Consider the following 22,600-nt stretch of genomic DNA (forward strand, 5'->3'; position numbering starts at 1 on the left):
CCAACAAGCGACTTGCAGAGCCCAGAGCTAGAGACAGCAGAACAGCTAACACCCTTTACTCAACTTGAAAGCTGAGGGAAGGGAGAGGAAAGGCGGCAGTATGGAAATGCTGCTTGACTGGAGCTAACCCAGCCAACCCACAGCAATCTGGCAGGGAGGGAGCAGGGGAAATCATGATCTCAGCCTCCTCCCTCCACCAGATCTCTTGCTGCACCTCCCATTGGCAGGCTTTAGAAGGCAAGGAAACCTCTTGGTGCGGTCCACAGAGCATGTGGAGAAGGTTGGAGAGGGGAGCTGGCAGGGCCTGCGGATGGGATCAGGCACAGCATTGGAGTGCCTGTTACATGCATTTCTACGAGTTGACTGTCTTTACACGGATGTGCTATTTTACTACCAGACTGGCCAGGGGTGGGAGAGCGAGGCAGGATGGGGAGGGCGATATGAGCCTCTTGCTTTAGTGATGCCCCTGCTTCCTGACCGAAGTGTAGGCTCCCTGCCAGGGAACCCTCTGACTTGTTCGTTTAGCAATAGCAGCGCTCTCCTTTCAAACTTCTGAAGCCTTAATTAAAACAACTGTTTCCCACTCCAGCCACATGCTTTGAAAACATGATTTTCCCAGCTATGTAGAGTTTCAGGAGTCCATCAGACACTAACCTGGGCTGGGGTGGTCTCCAGAAGCATGGAGGGGTCTCTGAAGATCACTATTGACCTTTTGCTGGTAACAGTGGGGGATTATTTGGAACAAACCATGTAGAGCAAGACACTCCTGAATACCTTTCTCAGAACTGGAGGCAGGAGACGGGGTCCTGCAATGGAGTAAACAAGGGAATGCAGTTTCATGGTTAAGTCAGGACAAACAGTTTGGACCAAAACTTTGTCTATTGGGAATTTTACAACATAAAGAAATCTAATTTTCTTCTCGTGGGAAGTTATTTGCTGTGAGCAGGCACTTTGAAATTTCCCAGAATACATTTTCACAGAGGGACAATGTCCTTTGTACGAGAATATCTCTTTCAGCTAGGAAGAGTCATACTTTATATTTTAGCATTCTCTTCTTCAAAGCTACTGACGTGATTACACAACAGTCTCAGGATTATTTGCTATATAATAGAACATGTGGTGTTGCATTATCTATAGATATTATTAATTTTGAGCATTTTGATTGGCACCTTTACTTGTAAGAGGGTCAAAGGACAAAATGTATCTGTCATCTTTCTAGCCCAATGAATTAGATGAGACCAAAACTGTATAACAGAGAAATGAAACACAGTGAAAGATTTACATTTGGATAAACTAAGCCAGGGAATTTTTGATTCACATAAAATCTGTGCGTCACCTCTTTGGTTCTCTATGTTTTCAAGTTTGCTTTCCTGTTTAACCAATAGGTTTAAGACAGTCTTCAGTCATCATTGACATCTAGGGAACAATAAATTTGACTATAGTTGTTTATTAAACAAGTCCTAGGGTAGAAGCTGCGTGTGTATACCATGGCCTCCTGTAAATCCGCCCACTCAGTGGAAAGACAAAAAGCACTAGTTGAAGCAGCTGACATACAGCAGACTGTCCTCCCTACCTAACGGGCTCATTAACGTCCACTGGCACAATAACCTGTTTATTTTGCTAAGCGCAGGCTGCAGTGTTCCTCTGTGTGCCACCACCTCTCAGCTGAAGCTGACTCGAGGCAGTTTCTCATTTCCCAGTCGCCACCAGTGGGTGCCTGCCCCTCCTCTTTGTGGCTGCTGTCTTGGGACCTTTGCTACCAAGTCGAGGCACTCAGTGTATTGTGGAGACCGGCTCCTATGTAGAGAACAGAGGATCCAAAGCCTCTGTTTCATGTGCCTGAGTCTACGATTTGTTCTTACAAAACAGAGTTACAAAACGCGAGCAAAGTTGAGTTTAGCTTTCTCTAGAGAAATGATCTAGTGTCTTAAGCTAGGGTAGCAGATTTGTAACGGCCTCACACTTAACAGGCACCTCTAAAGTGAACACGTTCGCTTTCCCCAAGATCATCAGAGGCTTCCAGAACTCTATTACAGACAATAGCCGTTTAAATTGAATCTCAAATTGCTACTCCTCTGTGTGTTTTCCCACAGCAGAGTAAAATAACCACATATGAAACATACAAGCTTTATTTCTTTTAAAACTACTGCAGTACAGAGTTGATAACATCTTCCCCCCCATATTTTCAAAATGAAAAAAAATATATTTATAGAACAATGTTATAGTTACAGAAAAACTGCGCAGATGGTATAGAGAGTTCCCACAGTGTGCCCCTCCCCTTGCACACATTTTTTCCTATTATTAACATTTTACGTTAATATGATACATTCATTACAATTAATGAGCCAATATAGACATGTTGTTATTAACTAACACCCATACTTTATTCAGATTTCCTTAGTTTTACGTAATGTCCTTTATCTGTTCAAAGATGTAGGATGCACATTATATTTAGATGTTATATCTCTTTAGCTTCCTGTTAGCTGTGACATTGTCTCAGATTTTCCTTGTTTTTGATGATCTTGACAATTTTTGAGGCGTCTTGGTCAGGAATTTTGTAGAATATCTCCCAGTTGGGATTTGTCTGAGGTTTTTCTCGTGATCAGACTGGGGTTATGGCTTTTGGGAGGAAGATAGCAGAGTAAAGTACCATTCTTAACATATCCTATTAAGATTACAAACTAGCAACATGACCTATCCCTGTTGATACTGACCTTGATCACCTTGCCGAAGTCGTGTTTGTCACGTCTCTCCATTGAAAAATGACTCACCCCCCACCTTTTCATACTGTCCTCTTTGGGAGGAAGTCACTGCATAGCCCGTACTTAAGGAGTGAGAGTTATGTTCCCCTCCTTTAGGGTGCAATAGCTACATAATTTATTTGGAATTCTTCTGCAGGGGAGATTTGCCTCTTCTTTCTTATTTATTGTTTTATTCAGTCACTTATATTAGTATGGACTCATGGATGTTTATTTTATACTTTGGGTGATAATTCGATACTACTGTATTTTGTTGCTTGAATTGTTCTAGCTCTGGCCATTGAGTTCCCCTCTCTTTTGAAGTTATGTTCCAAAGAGGAGCCATAGTTTCTGATGTCCACACTGGCAAGAGCGAGGTCTCCATGTGGCACTGCCCTTCGAACCACTCTGTCTTGACTGCTCTGGTGAAGCCACTGATCAAACACCATTCCTCACGCCTCTCAGCCAGCGGGGCTTTGAGCCACGACTGTAGAGGGAAATGAAAGAGTTGCGAGACCCAAATTAGAAAATATGCAGAAGACACTAATAATGCTCAGTGTGGGTAAAAGGTTACGGTGCATGAGGGCATATGTACACAAAGACACACTGCATTTAATTCTCCATTTAACCAGCGCTTACCAAGTGCCTGCTACGCGTTGAGCAGCGTTCCAGGTACAGGGAAGCACCATACCAACACAAAGTCCGTGATGTCTCAGCCCATGGGGAGAGGGACCATCACCCCAAGGAGATAGCATCAGGCAGTGAGAGATGCTGTGAGGAAAAATAAAGCACTAAAGGGCAAAAGTGCAGCAGGGTGGGGCGAGGTGCTCTTTTAAAGAGTGGCAGGGAAGGGCTGTCTGATGAAGTGACGTTTGAGCAGGAACCAGGTGTAGAAATGAGTCCTGTGGGTATCTGGGGGAAGAGGCTTCTGGGAAGAGGGGACAGCAAAGCCAAAGGCCTTGAAACTAATGGCTCAAATAAACCGCAGGGGTCATATGTGGATTTAAATCTCCCATGCTATCCTGATTTTTCCATTAACATGAATTATTAAAAAGGAATTTAGTGAGCAAATGTGATTGCTTTTATGCAGGAGTATTCTCTTTTCTGGCTGTTAGCGTATCCACTAACCATAGCTTCCCTCTCCCATCTGGCTGGGGTTTCCAGAGGGGAGAGGACTGTTCCGCATTTGTGGACCACAGGAAAAGAAAATATGCACAGCACCAAGTGACCCTGTTTTGGCTACACCCTGACTCTCACTAGGAGGGAGAGGACAGTGTTACTGAAAGCCAGCTGAAAAACCAGCAGCAACTTGTCTTCTACGATGTTGCTAGAAATAAAAGCTGCTTGAGTGGTTTTCAGATGTCTTAATTTTCATAATTGTTTCCACATTATGGTCGGGCTGGGCATTTTTTTTAGAGACTCGAGTTTGGGAGAGTCTAAATGAAAGCTTTGCTCATAAAGTTTTCATTTGGGTTCCACATATAGACTTTCTAAACCAACATTTTATGAAGTCTTAAATTACTCAAGTTTGAAGTTGTGGTAATAGCTCCAAAGTTTAGCATCCTTTCTTGCTGGCTCAGAACTATTCAAGCCCTCTATGCTTTTAGTGTAAAAGGAAAGACAAGAAAAGGAAAGAAAAAAAGAAAAAGAAAGAAAAGAGGAAAACAGTTTGGGATTTGGCAGAATTAAAGTTTAGCAATGTTAAAGTAGTCTTGAAATTGAGCATATTGTGTGGCCTAGTACTATAAAATTTGAAAATACTAAAGTGCCTTTTCTATGCTTTTCAGGGCTATTAAAACAAAAGAAACAATCAAAAACCCCAAAGTCTATTTAGAATGCAACCATCCCCTCCCTTTTTAAAAAAATTTTTATTGGGGAATATTGGGGAACAGTGTAGTGTGTTTCTCCAGGGCCCATCAGCCCCAAGTCATTGTCCTTCAATCTAGTTGTGGAGGGAGCAGCTCAGCTCCACGTCCAGTTGCCATTCTCAATCTTTCGTTGCAGGGGGCACAGCCCACCATGCCATGGGGGAATTGAACCAGCAACCTTATTGTTGAGAGCTTGCGCTCTAACCAACTGAGCCATCCGGCCACCCAACCCAACATTTTTTAATGCAAGACAGTCTTTGAGTGTGATTTGATTGGGTCATTCTAATTTGGTCATTGTCTAATTATTGTAAGCATGCCTCTTGGTCTGTCTGAGGTTTTGTTTGTCTGTAGACAGGTAGTGTAGAGTTGTAGATAAGCATGTGGCCTGTGAGCACAGCTGTCTGAGTGGAACCCAAGGCCTTCCACTCACTAGTGTGTGACTTCAGGCAAGGGAGCTTCAGTTTACTCATCTGCAAAATGGCTATGGCAATAGCATCCATCTCATTGCTGGGAGGATTCAATGAAATGACTCGTACAAAATGCTTAGCCAAGCACTAAGCACAAAGTAATCACCCAAATATTAGCAATTAAAAATACAGTATTACTACTGTAATAATGAAGTGGAGCTAGTAAGTGACTAACCCAAGAACACATAATAGTAAGTGAAGGAGTTCTCTAATTGGCATATTTAGTGGTGATGCTTCAGTCAGCATAGGTATTTAACTGAACCTTTTCATTTTACTGGGGGAAGAGAGAGTGTAGGACAGAAATTCATTCATTCATTCATTCCGTAAATGTGGATTCTGTAGACAGGGGCATAAAAGGCAAGGTGCCTCCTCATCAGCTGGAGCAGACTGGTCTAGTGGTAGGGGATGGACTACAAATGTATAAATACGAAAGAAAATACGTAGCAGGTGACAGGTGCTCTGGTGAAGGTAACACAGGGATCTCTGAATGTGAGAGCTGTGGGGTTGCTCTTTTCCTTCTTTTTTTATTCCCATTTTCCCACCCTTTTCCCCTTTGGCCACTATGAGCTTGTTCTTCATATCAATGGATCTGTTTCTGTTTTGTTTTGTTTTGTTTATTCATTTGTTTTTCTTATATTCCACATACAAGGGCAGTCATATGAAATTAATCTTTCTCTGTCTGACTTATTTCACTTAGCACTATACCCTGTAGGTCCATTCATGTTGTAGCAAATGGTAAGATTTCATTGTTTTCTATTGTTTAATAATATTCCATTGTGTGTGTGTATGTGTGTCTATATAGAGGGTGCCAAAAAATGTATACACATTTTAAGAAAGGAAAAATTGATTAAAATTGTAATATTCAATATATACCGATAACAAAAGATGAATACAAGTCACGTTTGACTTCTGCAATTACAAGAGGTTTTCATTAGCGTCCAAATACTTCTGATTATGGCGAACTACTGCTTGAGCAACATTAACCAGAATGTCCACTTGTATACATTTTTTTTGGCACCCCAGTATATATATTATACACACATACCACATACACACACACCGGGTGCCAAAAGAATGTATACACATTTTAAGAGATGTTATCTATGTATTACTTTTCAAAGTTGAATTACGGTAACAATGTGTAGTATGATGCTCGCTCAAAAGATGGCATTAATTAAATGAATGCTAGTGTCACTATGCGACAGGTAGGACAGTCAAAGAAAATGGCAGAAGCCCGGTTGTCGTTCGAGAAGCACAAGATCACTTTGAAGTGGTGTTTGAAATTTGAGAACGTTGTGGAAGTACAACAACAATGGAGACGTGCATATGCAACAGAACCTCTAACACTCCTAAAAATTTCATGTATTTGTGATAAGTTTGAGACACATGGCACTTTGTGTGATGTGCACAGGGAAGATCCGGGAGGCCTCCCACAGCAACAAGGCCTGCTTCTTCTGTTGTGGTGCCTTAACAGTTTACACGCCTGCCGCAGAAATCTACCAAACAATGTTTGCTGTAATCAGAAGTGTCTGGACACTGATGGTAACCACTTTGAGCACCTCTTGTAATTGCAGAAGTCAAACGTGACTTGTATTCATCTTTTGTTATTGGTATATAATGAGTGTTACAATTTTAATACAGTTTTTCCTTTCTTAAAATGTGTATACATTTGTTTTTGGATCTGTGTGTGTGTGTGTGTGTGTGTGTGTGTGTGAGAGAGAGAGAGAGAGAGAGAGAGAGAGAGAGACAGAGACAGAGAGAGAGAGAGACAGAGAGAGACAGAGACAGAGAGAGACAGAGAGAGACATCTTTATTCATTCATCTATTGTCGGACATCTAGGTGTTTCCATATCTTGGCTATTACTAGCAATGTTGCAATGAACATAGGGGTGCGTATGTCATTTTGAATTAGTGTTTTTGTTTTCTTTGGATAAACATCCAGAAATTGAATTGTTGGATCATATGGCAGCTCTATTTTTAATTTTTTGAGGAACCTCCTATTGTTTTCCATGTGGCTACACCAATCTGCAATCCCACCAACAGTACATGAGGGTTCCCTTTTCTCCACATCCTTGCCAACACTTGTTGTTTATTGATTTATGTATGACAGCCATTCTGACAGGAGTGAGGTGGTATCTCATTGCGGTTTTAATTTGCATTTCTCTGATGATTAGTGATGTTCAGCATCTTTTCATATGTCTGTTGGGCATCTTATGTCCTCTTTGGAGAAATGTCTATTCAGGTCCTCTGCCCATTTTTTAATTGCATTGTTTGTTTTTTTGGTGTTAAGTTGTATCAGTTCCTTATATATTTTGGATGTTAACATACACATATTTATATGTGTTTACATATGTATATAAATATAGGTATGTGTATATAAATATATTGGATATAGAATTTGTGAATATCTCCTCCCATTTTGTAGGTTGTTTTTTCCTTTTATTGATGGTTTCCTTCACTGTACAAAAACGTTCTAGTTTGATGCAGTCCCATTTGTATATTTTTTCTTTTGTTGCCAGAGGAGATGTATCCAAAAAGAAATTGCTAAGAACAATGTCAAAGAGTTTACTGCCTATGTTTTCTTTTAGGAGTTTTATAGTTTCAGGTGTGTGGGGTTACTTTGGATTGGTTACACAAGGTATCTATCTCTGTGAAGGGGATGTTAAAAGCTAGGGTCACAGAATCATATTCTAAGGTTTGAGAGCAGTCAAAAGATGATAAATCAATCATTTGTTGTAAGCACACCAAAGTTTTTGGTAATTTCCAGCTGAGAAAATATGATGATCTGTAGTTCATATGTACTGGGGACTGTCAACAAGCTTGGCAGCATATGGCAAAGAAGAAAAAAATCAAAAGTACGAATTCACAAAAACTTCCAGTTATTCATTTTTGGAATTCTGGGGTGATTGTATTAGGAAATGTTTTATAGGAGAACTGGGGAAAATGGTGTTCTGATTTGGTTAGTTGTCAGCATATAAAATTTTATGGTTGCATGAAGTTTTAAGTAGAAAACCATTTCATTTTCATTATCACTGAAAAACTCTAAAGTGTGCATTGCTGGTGAGAGTAGTTAACAATGAACATAAGCAAATCCTTGAGGCTTTTCCTTTGAACACTAATTTTGATTTTTCAGAGCTGTAGATATCAAAGAAAGGTAGAACACATTAAGTAGAATGTGTGCTCCAAATTCTATTTGCATACAAAATTTGTAAACAAAGACAGAATTTGTAAACTAGCATTTAAAAGTCTGTTTATTTATTACAGAAAATGTAGAAATAGAAAAAGACTGGAATTTAAAAAAATGATCCATAATTCCACTATTCTTAATTTTACACTTTGAGATTTTTTCTTTTTTCCTTATCTTTTAAAAATTGTCAAGACATATACATACTTATATGTGTTTATATATGTATATAAATATATGTATATGAATACACACATATAATTATTTTAATTAAAATAATGGCATATGGTTTTTCTCATATTACCACAGCTTCATGATAAATATGATTTTCAATGGGTGCATAATGTTCTATCCTGTGGGAATCTCTTTCACCAATTCTCTATATGAACTTTCTTTGCTCTTATTGTCTGTTTCTCTCAAAAAAGAGGATTCAGGACCGAGAGGTAAGGAGCTGCTTGGTGGATGTTCTGGTTAATCATGGTTTTTCTGTGGTTTCTCAACTTTGTAAGACAAAACTACTTCTCAATCTGAGGACAATTTTTGTTTAAATATGTCTAAAAATGTGCCATTTTGGTTTTGATGGGGGAAAGCTGAATTTGAAGATTTTTGAAGGAAAGTTCATTGAGGTTTTAGGGTATCATACAATTACAAATTCAACCAAATTGATGAACCAAGACTAAAATGTTAAGAACTCTTCAAAAGGAAATTAGGAAAATTAAAATGTTTTTGATAGTATAATGATTCCAACATCTTTCTGACATATTATCTTGATATTGCTGATGAGTTAATCAAGGATAATATGTTAAGTTAGAAATGTGTTTCTCTTAGCTATCTAGAACATATAGCAAAATAAAATACATTATTTTTCATTAGTTAAAGGACACATAATAATTGCATTATTAAAATTTCTCATGTGGTTCTTGGATTGTTTGTCTTGAATTTCTATATACTTTCAACACTATTGAAAGCTGAATTTTCTTCTTAGATATTTAAATTAAATTTCACTAGATTAGTATCTTCTATTCAACTCTCATATGCTACTAGCAGTATTAGAACTACAGTCTGTCCCAAGGGCAGTTTGATAATATGTATCAGAAACCTTTAAGTAAATTTATGTCCTTTACTTCATCAAATTAAAATCTATGGGTTACATTTGGGAGACCACCTCAGGAAGATGTAGATGCTTGATCAATGTACTGTACACCTGAAGCTTAACAGTAATGAATGCCAACTATAATTTTATATATATAATGTGATGGCTCGGTGCGATGTCGAAGGGATAGTGGAAGGGTGGATGGGGGAGGGGGGATCACAGTGTGAGGGATATAAGTGATGAACATCGAAGTATTACCTTGTCTTGTGCACCTGAAACTAATAATTAAAAAAAATAAAAAATAAATAAAAATAAAATAAAATAAAATCTATGGGTTAATCTTAAGGAAATAATTGGCCAAGTTTGTAAAGATTAATGTACAAGAATGTAGCCTCTTTATAAAAGCAAAATATTGGAAACAACCTAAATGTCCAGCATTTAGGGATTAATTAAGTGAAGTGGTACATTATTCACATGCTGGAATATTATGGAGATATTAAAATTATTACATATATCTATATGTTTAATTTGGGAAAATTATCATGATATAGTATAGATATATTGGCCTATTGCATGGAGCTATCTGATATTAGCAATTCGATATTGGTGAATGTCTTCGAAAGATAGTAATTTTTATTTTGTCATTATTAAAATTGAGTCCCTCTTCCTTGTAATTGAAAGGCACTAGAACCATTTGTCTCTTGAGACCACTCCCAGTTTGTTTTAAGCATGTAGAGTGATATTCTTATGCTTTTATTTGCTATGGCAGAGAGGCATGTGTCTAATTCATTTAAAAGTATTATCATACCATTAAAATATGAATTAAAAAGAGGACTCTCTGAGATATATTTCTCTTTTGTACTACTTCAAATTGATATCTGATCTGCTTAATCTGATTCTGGATGTGGTATTGGATTGCAGAATTTATAAGAACCTTAAACCTGGGGATTTCTTTTAAGCTTTCGCTATTAGAACCACCTCATTTCCACCAGTGGACTGCTCAGTGACTGGGCCTACTGGATATCCAGCAGATAAATTGCAGCCTTGTGAGGGAGCCCATGGTTATCCTCCCTAGAAGCCTGATTTCCTCACCTTCAACCATAGTCTCCTTTGATTGGAACTTTCCTGGCTGTGGCCAGACCTGTGAGGCAGAACCCCTTACCTTCCCACCAAGCATAGATGGATGGGCACTCTTAGAGCCCCTGCCTAGCTCCTCCGTGGCCAGAATCCCTCATCTCTTGGACCTCTTGGGGGTCCAAGAGATCTTGTCCTGAGATTAGTGTCTTCTCTGTTTGTCTGCTTGATTCCCCAATTTGGGGTTCACTTTCAGACATGTGTTGTGAGAACTTGCCCTCACTTGGCAGGTGTGTTCCCATATCCTTGGCCATCTGCCCAAACTCCAGCTCTCAGTCTTGACCATGGAGTCCTACGCTTCCAACACCTGCTGTGTTGAAGAGCGCCCAGGAAAGGAAACTGACATGAAGTGATTGAGTTGGAAAATCCAGTAAACACATTCACATTGGGACAATTTGGATTAGGAGAATAAGGAAGCAGTGAACAGAAAGGTAAGGAAGGAGTATGGAGACCAGTCTCCAGCCCTGCACCACATGCTTAACAAGTGAGTGTCGTCATTGTAGCTTGAAACCAAAAGATGGCCAAAGGAGCATCGGGAGTAGAATCGCAGTGTGGAAAAATGATCTCTTGGGTAAATCATTTGGTCATGTGAAAAGAAATTCAACACCCATTATCTTGGCAAGAATGTGCCTGGCATTACCAACCTGTTTTGATTAATGAGCAGGCCCCATAAATAAGAAATGAGCTGGAAACCACCAGGAGAAAGTGTTCATGTGCTGTACTGTAATCGTTGCCAACGCAGAGTGGATATTTCAGGGTTCCAAATATTTAACTGTTGTTGTCTCCATGACCATTCAGCCAACATTCAGCAAATACCTGTCATGAGGCAGCCAGGGCAAATGGGTCCTGGGGTTAGAATGGTGAACAAAATAGACACATACCATCCCTCACTGAGCTTGTAGATAGCCTGGGAAACAGACATCAATTATTGATATGAGATAAATGCTGTGATTGGAGGTCAGGGGCTAGGGTCCTGGAGTAAGGGACATTTACTAAGATCTAAAGAATTGACAGGAGTTGGCCGACAAGGGGTTTAGCAGCGGAGGTGCGGGTAGTGTGGTGGTTTAGTGATTGATTTTGTAAAGAGTGATATTTGTTTCTTCTTCAAATTTCTTTCTAGGATGTTCAGTTCTTCTCCACAATGAATGAGTGTCATTATGATAAGCAGATGGACTTTTTTTATAATAGGAGCAACACTGATACGGCCGATGATTGGACAGGAACGACGCTTGTGATTGTTTTGTGTGTTGGAACATTTTTCTGCCTGTTTATATTTTTTTCTAATTCTCTGGTCATCGCAGCAGTGATCAAAAACAGAAAGTTTCATTTCCCCTTCTACTACCTGTTGGCTAACCTAGCTGCTGCAGATTTCTTTGCTGGAATTGCCTATGTATACCTGATGTTTAACACTGGTCCTGTTTCAAAAACTTTGACTGTCAACCGCTGGTTTCTCCGCCAGGGGCTTCTGGACACTAGTTTGACTGCCTCCCTGACCAATTTGCTGGTTATTGCTGTGGAGAGGCACATGTCAATCATGAAGATGCGGGTCCACAGCAACCTGACCAAAAAGAGGGTGATACTCCTCATTTTGTTTGTCTGGGCCATTGCCATCTTTATGGGGGCAGTCCCCACGCTGGGCTGGAATTGCGTCTGTGACATCTCTGCCTGCTCTTCCCTGGCCCCCATTTACAGCAGGAGTTACCTCATTTTCTGGACTGTATCCAACCTCGTGGCCTTCTTCATCATGGTTGTGGTGTACCTGCGGATCTACATGTATGTCAAGAGGAAAACCAACGTCTTGTCTCCACATACAAGTGGGTCCATCAGCCGCCGAAAGACACCCATGAAGCTAATGAAGACGGTGATGACTGTCTTAGGTAAGAGGAACCGGGTGAGCCATTATTCCCATTCATTCAGCAAATACTTATTGAGCACCCACTATATACAAGGCACTTACTAGGTCGTAGGAATGCGCCAGTGAACAAAAACAGACATGAATCCCCACCTGCCTGGAGTTTAGGCTCTAGTAGGGAAAGACAAAATAAGTATTCTAATGGGGAGAAATAAAATAATTTTATAATATATTTTATTACTGTAAGATTTATGAACTAAGAGGTTGGTGAGTCTTACTGGGAAAAATAAAGCGGGAAAGGGAGAGAAGGAGTGCTAAACAGATACAGTTTGCAATTTTCAAAAGTGTTGTGACACCTTCCTTTAGAAGACGACTTTTGAGCAGAGATGTGAAGGTGGTGAGGGAGTGAAGCAAATGTCTGGGGAAGCGTGTTCCAGGCTGAAGACGCAGTAAGCATAGGGGCTCTGAACAGAAGGAGGCCCATGTGTCTGGAGTGGAGGGAGCAAGGGGAGCAGACGGGGAGATGAGGCCAGAGAACTAAGGGGGTAGGATGGGGCAATCAGATTATATAGGGCTGTGTGGTAAGGACTTTGGCTTTTCTGGGTGAGATGAGAAGCCATTGGAAGGTTCTGAATAAGGGAGTGACATGATCTGACTTCCATTTTAGTGACATCTCTCTGGCTACTGTTTGGAGAAAATACTGTAGTGGGGCAAGGGCAAAAGCAAGAGAATTGGTTACGAGAATATTTTAGTACTCAGGAGAGATGATAGTGATGAGGACCAGAGGGCAGTTTGATGAGGTGTGACTGGATTCTGGACCTTTCTTAAAGGATTTGCTTACTGGTAAGGAGGAGGAGAAGGTGGGGAGTGTCATTTACAGAGATGGGGAAGACAGAAGAGGAGGAGATTTGGAGGGAAGGTCAGGGCTTTAGTTTTGGACAAGCTAAGTTTAGGATCCTATTAGACATCCCAGTAGAGTTACTGAGAAGGGAGTTGGATGTATGAATCAGGAGTTCAGGATTTAGGTCCAGGCTGGAGATCTATATTTGAGCGTCACTGGGGTAAGAAATGGTATTTTAAACCACATTAGTGGATGAGCTCACCATGGAGGAGAGAAGACGACCAAGGAATGAGCCTGCAGCACTCCAGTGTGAGGACGGGGGGAGGCAGGGAGTAACAAGTAAAGGATCCCCAGAAGTAGCCAGGACCCCCGGATATGGTGGCCTAGAAGCCAAGAGAGGGCAGTCATTGAAGGAAAGTGGAGTATCAGCTTTGGTAATCCTCCTGAGAGGTGGAGTCAGGCAACCTTACTGGGTTTAGCAGAGTGGTAGTTTTTTGGTGACTTTGAGAAGACCAAATTTAGTGTGGCCAACAGCATCATCAGAATAAAGTGAAGAAAGAAAAGGAAGAGAGGACAGCAAGTCTGAGCAGCTCTGAGGAGTTGGCTTTGCCCTGTGAGCCATGTACCAAGAAGACACATTTGGTATGAAGAATTTTCCCTGAGTTCTGTTTTCACTATTGTAGGTATCCTGTTGTCCCCCAATTCCAGCTCTGCGTTACAGGTAGAATTTGTGATGAGTGGGCAGACAAGAACTTCTGTGGTTTCACAGGCCTTGTCTTTTCCATTGCAGGCCTTTCTTCACCCTGTGTGGTGGCTATAGCAATGGGGACTGTTATTAAGAGATATAGGGGTAGTTTTCCTGTCAAGTCCCAGGGAAGGAATTATAAAATGAATTCTTGGGGAACAATTCATATTAAAAGATGCAGGGTATATATGATATGGTATGGGAACCATCATCATGTCTCTAGTTCCTGAAATTGCTGGTAAGATTTAAAGGTCAGCAGACACACAGCATGATTGTTAAAATAATTTCAAACTCAAGGTTTATTCAAGGTTGTATTTAGTATGTGTCAAGCATTGTCCAGAGTAACTTATATATATAGCTATATATATATATATATATATATATATATATATATATATATACATATATATATATACATATATATATATATGTATATATATATGTGTGTGTGTATATATATATATATATATATATATATATATATATATAAGCTTATTTAATCCCCATGGCAACCCTGTGAGGTTAGTACTACTATTACCCTATTTACCAGAGGAAGAAACTGAGCAGAGAGTTTAAGCCGTATGCTCAGGTCACTCAGCTATTACTGGTGGAACCAAGACTGACCAGTTGGCCTTGGGTGTCCATATGTTGAACCCCACACTCTGCAGCTAGTTTTGATTTGTTTGGACTTTTTACTGGTCTCCTCTTTGTTCTATGTTCTGCTTTGACCACCTCTTTCCTCTTTGAATGCCTTGACAAGAACATAGACAAGAATAAGAAAAGGAAGGGGTCACACTAATCAGTTTTTTCCACTCTTGATCTAGAGAGGATACTTTTAGTAGAAAATAAAGTATGGTATTTATTGGTAGTGTCAATGAACTCGACTACTCTCCTTGTTTAACTTGCAAACATAATTGTTTGCTTGGCTATGTTTCTTGAGAAATTACCTGCCCGATTAAGGAGAAAACTTTTTTTTTTTAGCATATTATATAACATATACAGCGTGAGATAAAGAAGGCTTCTGTAATCCTAGGTGTAAAGAATAGGCCTCTTTGTGAGATAGTCATGGTCACTCGCTTCAGTTTCATATGTAACTTTGTCTGGAACATACGGAAGGGTTTAAAACAAAGGAGCTGTGTGGTTTTGGTCAGTGTGGTATTGGATAACGGAAAAACTGGAATAAACAGTGAAATTGCCAAGTAGGATAAGAGAAGTCGTGGCCTTGAGATGGAACAACATCAGGGAGTTGGTTAATGACAGGAAGACAGTTTGGTGTTGAGGATTTGGGGAAGTTCCTCCGTGGTGAGACAGAGGGATCTGGTGGAAGACAGGAAGTTTGGGGACAGGGGAAATGAAACTGAAGAGCTAGGTGGTCTGAGGTTGTTAGACTTCTAGTTTCCGATTTCTTTGGATAACAGAAGGTTTGGGTTTTAGCCCGAACTCTATCATTTTCTACAAGGGTGACCTGAACCACATTAGCTCACCTTTTCTTGGTTAAACTTTCTCTTCTGTGGTGGACTAAATATTATTTAAATTCTTTCAAAGTTATAAAATTCAGTGGTCCTATTATAACAATAAGTAACCAAAGGCAACACAGAGTTCTGTGGATTGATTGGTATGAAAGCAGAGCGTCTCCTTCCATGAAAGCATCTCCCATAGTATTTCCTTAGGGAGGAAGCCCCTCAGTTGCTCTGATGCATGTCAGAATTCAGTTGCCTAAGACAAGTGTCTCCTCTATGTGATAGTATATCAGAAGAATCAACAGAGCTGGCATCTACCATCATTGTTGTCACTGGTTCTGAGTATATGGAAATAAATAGCTTAATACCTATTTCTGTAATGATTTCCTGATTTAAATATCTTCATGATAAAATGCTAAACCTTTCTATTTATTCCTTGATATGTATGTTGTTGGTAACGTTAGTTGAAGATTAAAGGTGCTTATAAACACACCTTCTTTTAAATATTAGAAAGTTAATCAATAAATATATATTAACTGTCAGTTAAATAGCATCTAAGAGATGAAAGGTTGCATGTATTCAGTGAGCTTAATCACATTTCAGGGAAGGAAGAAAGGATGGACAGAGGCTAGAGTTTGGGGAAAGCTTTTCAGAGAGCTTGAGATGTGATCTGAAAAGATGGGTGGGATTTTCATGGCTAGGAGGGTAAACATTCTAAGTAGGAGAAATAGTATAATCAAAAGAGTGATGGTAAAAACATCTGAAATTTTTGCAATACCACAAGGAAGGGCTCGCAGAGCACATAAGCATGTGGTGGTACAAAGGGAAACAGTTCAACTGTGAGCCAGAAAAGTTTAGTTGGCCATTGTCTTTGGAAGAGAGAGGTAGACCAGATGACCCTTTCCACCTTTAGGATTTTGGTTGAACACAAAAGCATATGGAGCTGGATGGGGAGTAGAATCTTTCCTTGTTGAGGGAAGTGGTGGTAGTGATGATGGTGGTGTGAATTTTAAATCTGTGCATGATTGGAAAGGCATCTAGTCATTGTGTTCCCATTTCAGTAGCCCTGAGGCAGAATACTTGCTCACTTCTGGGTTATGATGTGTGATGAGCCTTTTACGTGAAAGAAGTTGTTTATTGAATGTTCTCATCGAAAAGACATTGGAGACATATAATCCTACTTTCCACAGGGCACCAAGTTCCTGCTTAAGAGAGAGCTCTGTATTTTGAAAGTGTACTTGTCAACATGTCTAATCAAGTGCAACCACCAAACACACAAGGAACTCCACATGGAAACCTCTCATTTATTGTCCAACAACACACCATGTAAACTGTGCACCCAGGGATGTTTTGTTTCCTAGGAAATGGGCTGGACTTCCTTCTATTTTGCAATGGCTTGAAATGCAAAAGAAAAGAAAGGTTGAAGGGATTTGTGAACCACGCTTTTGAAATCTTCTGTGAACCTTCCTAATTTGTAGGGTGTTTTTCAAGCTGCAGGTTGTGACCCACTAGCAAGCAATGAAATCAATTATGAGATCGTAACTTGACACTTGTTTTAATGACATAATAGAAAAGAAGAAAAAATATCTGAGTGCACTGAATGTAGTAGGTATAAGAATTGTTTTAAGCATTGTTTTATAATGTGTGTGTGTGTGTGTGTGTGTGTGTGTGTGTGTGTGTGTACTAAATTATGGTATAAAATACATTTCTTACTGTGGATTATGGTCAACAACGTTTGAAAAGCCATGGTCTTAGGGTCAAAGTTTCTTTTTTGGCCAGTAAGAACTGAACTCTTTTCAAATACGAGAAACATTATAATTAAGGGACTTTGAAAAGGTTTGTGGTAATTGAAACAAGTTGCTGAATGCTCCTGTTTCTTTCCCCCACCTCTCCACTTAGATCAACGCTAAATCTTCCTGGCCTTCTCCAGGGAGAGAGGAAGGAAGCAGGGTGGTGGTGGTAAGAGGAGAAATAGTACCTTGAGTTCTCATGCTAGGAAATAGGTGAAAATTAAGTACTCTAATGAGCCTTGCTAGAATACTACTAATAGTCATACCTGTAATTTCTGCAACACTATGTCTTTTTTAGTGTTTTAATATATTGTTTTCATTCAGTCTCATAGAACTCCTGCAAGGTAAGTGGGGAAAATACTATCCTATTTTCCTGCCACTCCCCTACATGTACCCTGTACTCAGCTATAATTAATTATTTACAGTTCTTCGTTTTGCATTCCTAAGCCTTTGCACTTGCTGGAATACCTTTCCTCTCATTCTGCCTGGGAAACTCCCATTCATCTTGTAAGTCTCAACTCAAGGGCCTATCGTCTTGCCCTATGTAGGTAAACCCAATACTACCTCCTTTGGGTCACCTCTACCTTGTCTATACCTCAATCAACACTTAATTGTTCTCATGACTTTATTTCGAACTATAATAAATGAGGAAATCAAGGTTTAGGGAAGTTAAATGGCTTTTCAAAAGCTGGAACTACAAGGAGGATCCAAGTTCCCTCATATCCAGCCGGGCCTTTGGCAGGCATTGGCTGTGACATACCTGTGAGGTCACAGTGGCTGGGGAATGAGTGGGTGTCCCATTTTATAATATGGGAGGCTGAGGTCTCAGAAGGGTAAGTGACAGTGCTATCTTGAGAAGAGGAAAACAAATGAACAGTTTTTGAGTGCCTATGTGAGGAGGTCCACATGTTACATGCTCTTAGGATTATATTTCACTTCGCCCTCATAACAACTCTCTGAAGATCTATCTGTTTTATAGATGGGTCTATCTGTTTTACTCAGATTGACTCAAGCATCTTGCGCATAGACCCATGCTGGTAAAAATAATAAGAGTTAACATTCATTGTGTGCTATACGTGGTTCTGAGCACTTTACATGTTTCGTGTCAACCTTCATGACAACCCTGTGAGGGAAGTGCTGATACTATTATCAGATGAAGAACCTGAGGCCCAGAGGGCTTCAGTGTCTTGCCCATGATTAGAAGCAGAGCTGAGATGAGAGTCCCAGCAGATTGGCTCCAGGATCCTACTTTTCAAGGTTAATAACAGCATCTTGTAAGCGATGGGGCTAGAACAACATCGACTCAAATAATGAGGTTTATAACCTATATCTCTCTTGATTTCTAGTTAAGTTCATTTCTGTAAAGTCACTGGATCCCTCAATGATTAGCTCACTCTTGACTGATTTTAAAGATGTTGCAGCAAAGTAGTAACAGTCATAACGACATCTCCTGGGAAAGGACAGCTTAGCACTCTTCAAACTTTATGTTCTTTAAAGTAAATGGCAGGAATAGAGGCTTTGGAATAGGGAGAGAACCAGATTTAAATACTGGCCTTGCTGCTTCTAAGTTGTGTGACCCTGAGCAATTTACCTAACCTCTCTGTGACTTAGTTTCTCCATCTGTAAGATGGAGATAATATCAGTACCTCTGGCATGGCAAGGTTTTGAGGATACAAGGAGATAATGCACATAAAGTTCCTAGCTCTGTGCTCGACACATAGTAAGTACGAAGCAACTTACATAGTAAGTACTAAGGAGAGTCGTGGCTCTTGTTGGGCCTTAGTTTGACTTTGAAGAGCCTTGCTCTGTATTCAAGAAGAGGGCCCATTTTCCCCCAGTAGTGTCACAGGTATCGTAGAGACAGGGACTAGAGGCTACCATTGATGCCATCGTGATGGCAGGTTTTGTGGTGTGGACAAGTAGCTAGAAGGAAGCTAACTGGGTGTTTCACAGAGGCTGTCTGAAAGCTGGCAAATGGCATCAGCTTGGTTCCTGGGGACCCAAGCCAATCTGAACACGAGGTCACCACAGAACTGAAAAGCTCTGTGCTTGCATTGATGGTCGCTCTAAACTGCCACCTCCCCAGCCCCAGTGAAATTCTGTTAATGATTCTTGTGCCTGACAGATGAGCTTTGCATTAATAATTCATTTCACTTTTATAACACTTATGAATAAAACATTATACATGCGATCCTGACCATCAAGTGTGAGCTTAATAAGAATCCTGTAATACAGCACCAACATTTTGTGTGTCGATCTGTAAGACAGTGCTCAGAAGAACCTGTTCCCGTCTTACTAATGATCCTACCAGGAAGCCTACTTAGTCAAGCACTGCCATGTTTCCCCGAAAATAAGACCAGGTCTTATGTTAAGGTTGGCTTTAAAAGATGCATTAGGGCTTATGTTCGGGGATGTCCTCCTGAAAAATCATGCTAGGGCTTATTTTCCGGTTAGGTCTTATTTTCGGGGAAACACGGTATTACCACCTTTATTAGCATTGGGAAATGTGCCCTATGTCTGAAAAGAATTGGGATCAGAACCCAGGACTTTTGATATTGTTTCTGTTAATGGGTTTCATCCATAAAGTGTCCTTGCTCAATTTAAAAAGGGGGCAGGGAAGGGTTACACACACACACACACACACACACACACACACACACACACACAAACCAGGAGTTCAGAGAAGCTTACCAGAGTCCCTGGGAATTCTAAGACATTTGTTTTTAGCTTTTGGGGCCTTGTAGTGACATCTGCATCACAGAAGCTTGCTTTCAATGTTTGCTGCCTTGCATGCCTTAGTAATCGAATATCTGTTCAAAAAAAAGAAAAAAGTTAAAGCTTTGCCGTAAGAAATGCTGAGTGAAAAGATCAGATTGTTGGCAGGTAAGAGCTCTCTTGTTGTGGGGCAGTCATATCAGAATGGCCAATTCTTTTCAGAGTCAAGCCTCCCAGGCACCAATACTTCGTACATTGGGTCCAGGGGTGTTCGTACTTTTGTCTTGAAACAGCTAATCAAAGGAACAGCTTTGTGCAGACGCTTTTCCTATGCGCTTCAGGACTTTGCAACAGGGGACTTTGGGGAGAGAGGTATTTATTCCAGGTCAAACCGTAAATGATTGAGAGCAAAAAAATAATTGCATCCTAGTTGTTGCCCTCCATCCCCACACCTCCCCAATACTATTTGACAGACCCTTCCATTTTGAGAGGGATGGTGGTGATGGAGAAAACCTCATTGTCTGATGTTAGAAAGAAGACAGCTTCAAATTTAAAAAAAAAAAAAAAAATCCCATCATTGCATCCGCCTCCATCCCACCTTTTTCAATTGTCTCCACTTCTTGACACCTTTTCCACCATGACAGTTTTAGGAGGTCTGTCCCTCCTCTTCTGCCTCTGCTGTATGTAGCCCTTTGTTATCTCGAGTCTTGTTCTTTATTTTTTTCCTTTTATTTTCTGCTTCGCTATTGCAGATGTCTTCCTTTGCAGTCAGTACAAAAGTCATTTTTCCAAATCATTGTCCTTACGTTTAGTATAATCACTGCTCTGCCTTCCTTCTTCCATTTCCTTCACATGCCCCTTCAGTTCTGTTCATATCAGCTCCTTTTACCCCCATGTCACACTTCCTCCTTCAGAACTTGTTTTCTGGCTTTTTTTTTCTTTTTAGAAACCTGAAACCCTCCTCTTCAGCTGAAACAAACAATTATTGAATATTTCCCAAGTGCAGGGTTACAGAGACACTTCTCAACTTCTGCCTTGTTTTTCCTTTGACATTATTGAGAAACAATTGACAAATATAATTGCATATATTTAAAGTGTACAACATGATGATTTGATATATACCATGTTTCCCCGAAAATAAGACCTAGCCAGACCATCAGCTCTACTGCGTCTTTTGGAGCAAAAATTAATATAAGACTCGGTCTTATTTTAATATAATGTAAGACCGGGTCTTAATGTAATCTTATATTAAAATAAGACCGGGTCCTATATATAATATAAGACTGGGTATAATATAATATAATACCGGGTCTTATACTAATTTTTGCTCCAAAAGCCGCATTAGAGCTGATGGACTGGCTAGGTCTTATTTTCGGGGAAACACGGTACATTGTTGAATGATTACCAAGATCAAGATAATTAACACATCCATCACCTCACACAGTTCATTCTTTTTTTTTTCTTTTTTTGTGGAGAGAATTCTTAAGATGTACTCTCAGCCAAACTTTTAAATAAGCAATACTGTATTATTAACTATGGTCATCATGTTGTACATTAGATCCTCAGAACTTATAACTGAAAATTTGTACCCTTTGACCTACATCTCCCCCATTTCCCCTCCCCCCACCCTTGACAATCACCATCCTATTCTCTGTTTCTTTGAAATATTTTTTTTTCTTTCTTACTCCACATTATAAGTATTTATACATTATTTGTCTTTCGCTGGCTTGTAATCAGCAGAGAATTTCCATTACCCAACTATTTCTAACATCCGGGAAGATTTAGAGTTCTAGAACTCAGTGAGCCCTCTCTTAGGGCCTTGATTTCTGACAAAGGAGAATGTGGTTTTTACCTGTCACACCTCCAGGCTAACACCTGGAATAGCAATGGTGTGCTAACCCATAGTAGAATTTTATCAAATCTGTGTTAACATTGTTTGCATTTTTAAAATTTAAGCTGGGGACTGCTGCATTTAGTGTGTAGCTAAAGCAAACAAGTTGGGTAGGAATAGGGAGTAAAGGGTGTTTGCTGGAATCGCAGCCCGTCACAGACCTAGAGATCAACACAGGGCAGGTGAACCGGTGTATTGGCTGGGGGGCCACAGGTGAGCAGCCCTTCCTCCTGCTCTGACAGTTGTTCTCCGGTCCAGCCACCCGCTTTCCCTGCTCACCAGATTGTCATTACAGCTCTGCAGAGTGTGAGAAGAAAAGATCCCATTACCTTGAAGAATCAATATCTGTTGAGAGATTTGTCCAAGTTCACCTTGTAAATCGTTGCTAATATTGCGGCCAGACCGCTGCTCTTCCTAGCTCCTGTCACTTCTAGTGGGTCTCCCTTCCTGCCTTGGTGAAATATACCTGTCCTTGGATGCCTGAGAGACAGTGGTACACAACAAGGGTTGTTTGTTTCCATCAAGTCGGAGAGTTTGCTACCCAACAGTGGGCCTGTCTTGTCCTTTATGTTTTCAGAAAAAGAAGCAATTGCTGCTTTTTATACTTACTCATCATAAACATTTCTTGAGTACCTGCTAGGTTTTAGGCAGTATACTAACGAGAAGCTGTGGCCTCTGCCCTGCAGAGCCATGAATCTGTGCTCGCTCTAAAGTGCTGTGGTCGTCAGGAGACGACCACAGTTTTTGAGTTAAGTGGTCGGCTCATGTACAGGATGGATGACCCAGAGGCAGCTCTGCTCTGTGGGACTTTATGAATGTACA

At 40.2% G+C, this 22,600-nt stretch overlaps 1 protein-coding gene across 2 annotated transcripts in view; it reads left to right on the forward strand.

Annotated features, from left to right (window-relative positions):
- The window catches only part of LPAR3 (lysophosphatidic acid receptor 3), a 72,304-nt gene that overhangs the window by 14,868 nt on the left and 34,836 nt on the right, over positions 1-22,600 (forward strand). Inside the window, exons 1-2 of one of the 2 annotated variants that reach the window (XM_081055820.1) lie at positions 10,815-10,915; positions 11,605-12,361. In XM_081055820.1, the coding sequence (XP_080911946.1) occupies positions 11,626-12,361 (736 nt within the window). In that variant the 5' untranslated portion in view covers positions 10,815-10,915; positions 11,605-11,625. Of the gene's footprint in view, positions 1-10,814; positions 10,916-11,604; positions 12,362-22,600 lie in introns of those variants that run through there. The other variant, XM_081055819.1, reaches the window with a different exon arrangement.

This window comes from Rhinolophus hipposideros (genome assembly GCF_964194185.1).
Source record: "Rhinolophus hipposideros genome assembly, chromosome: 8".
In the NCBI taxonomy this organism is placed as follows: domain Eukaryota; kingdom Metazoa; phylum Chordata; class Mammalia; order Chiroptera; family Rhinolophidae; genus Rhinolophus; species Rhinolophus hipposideros.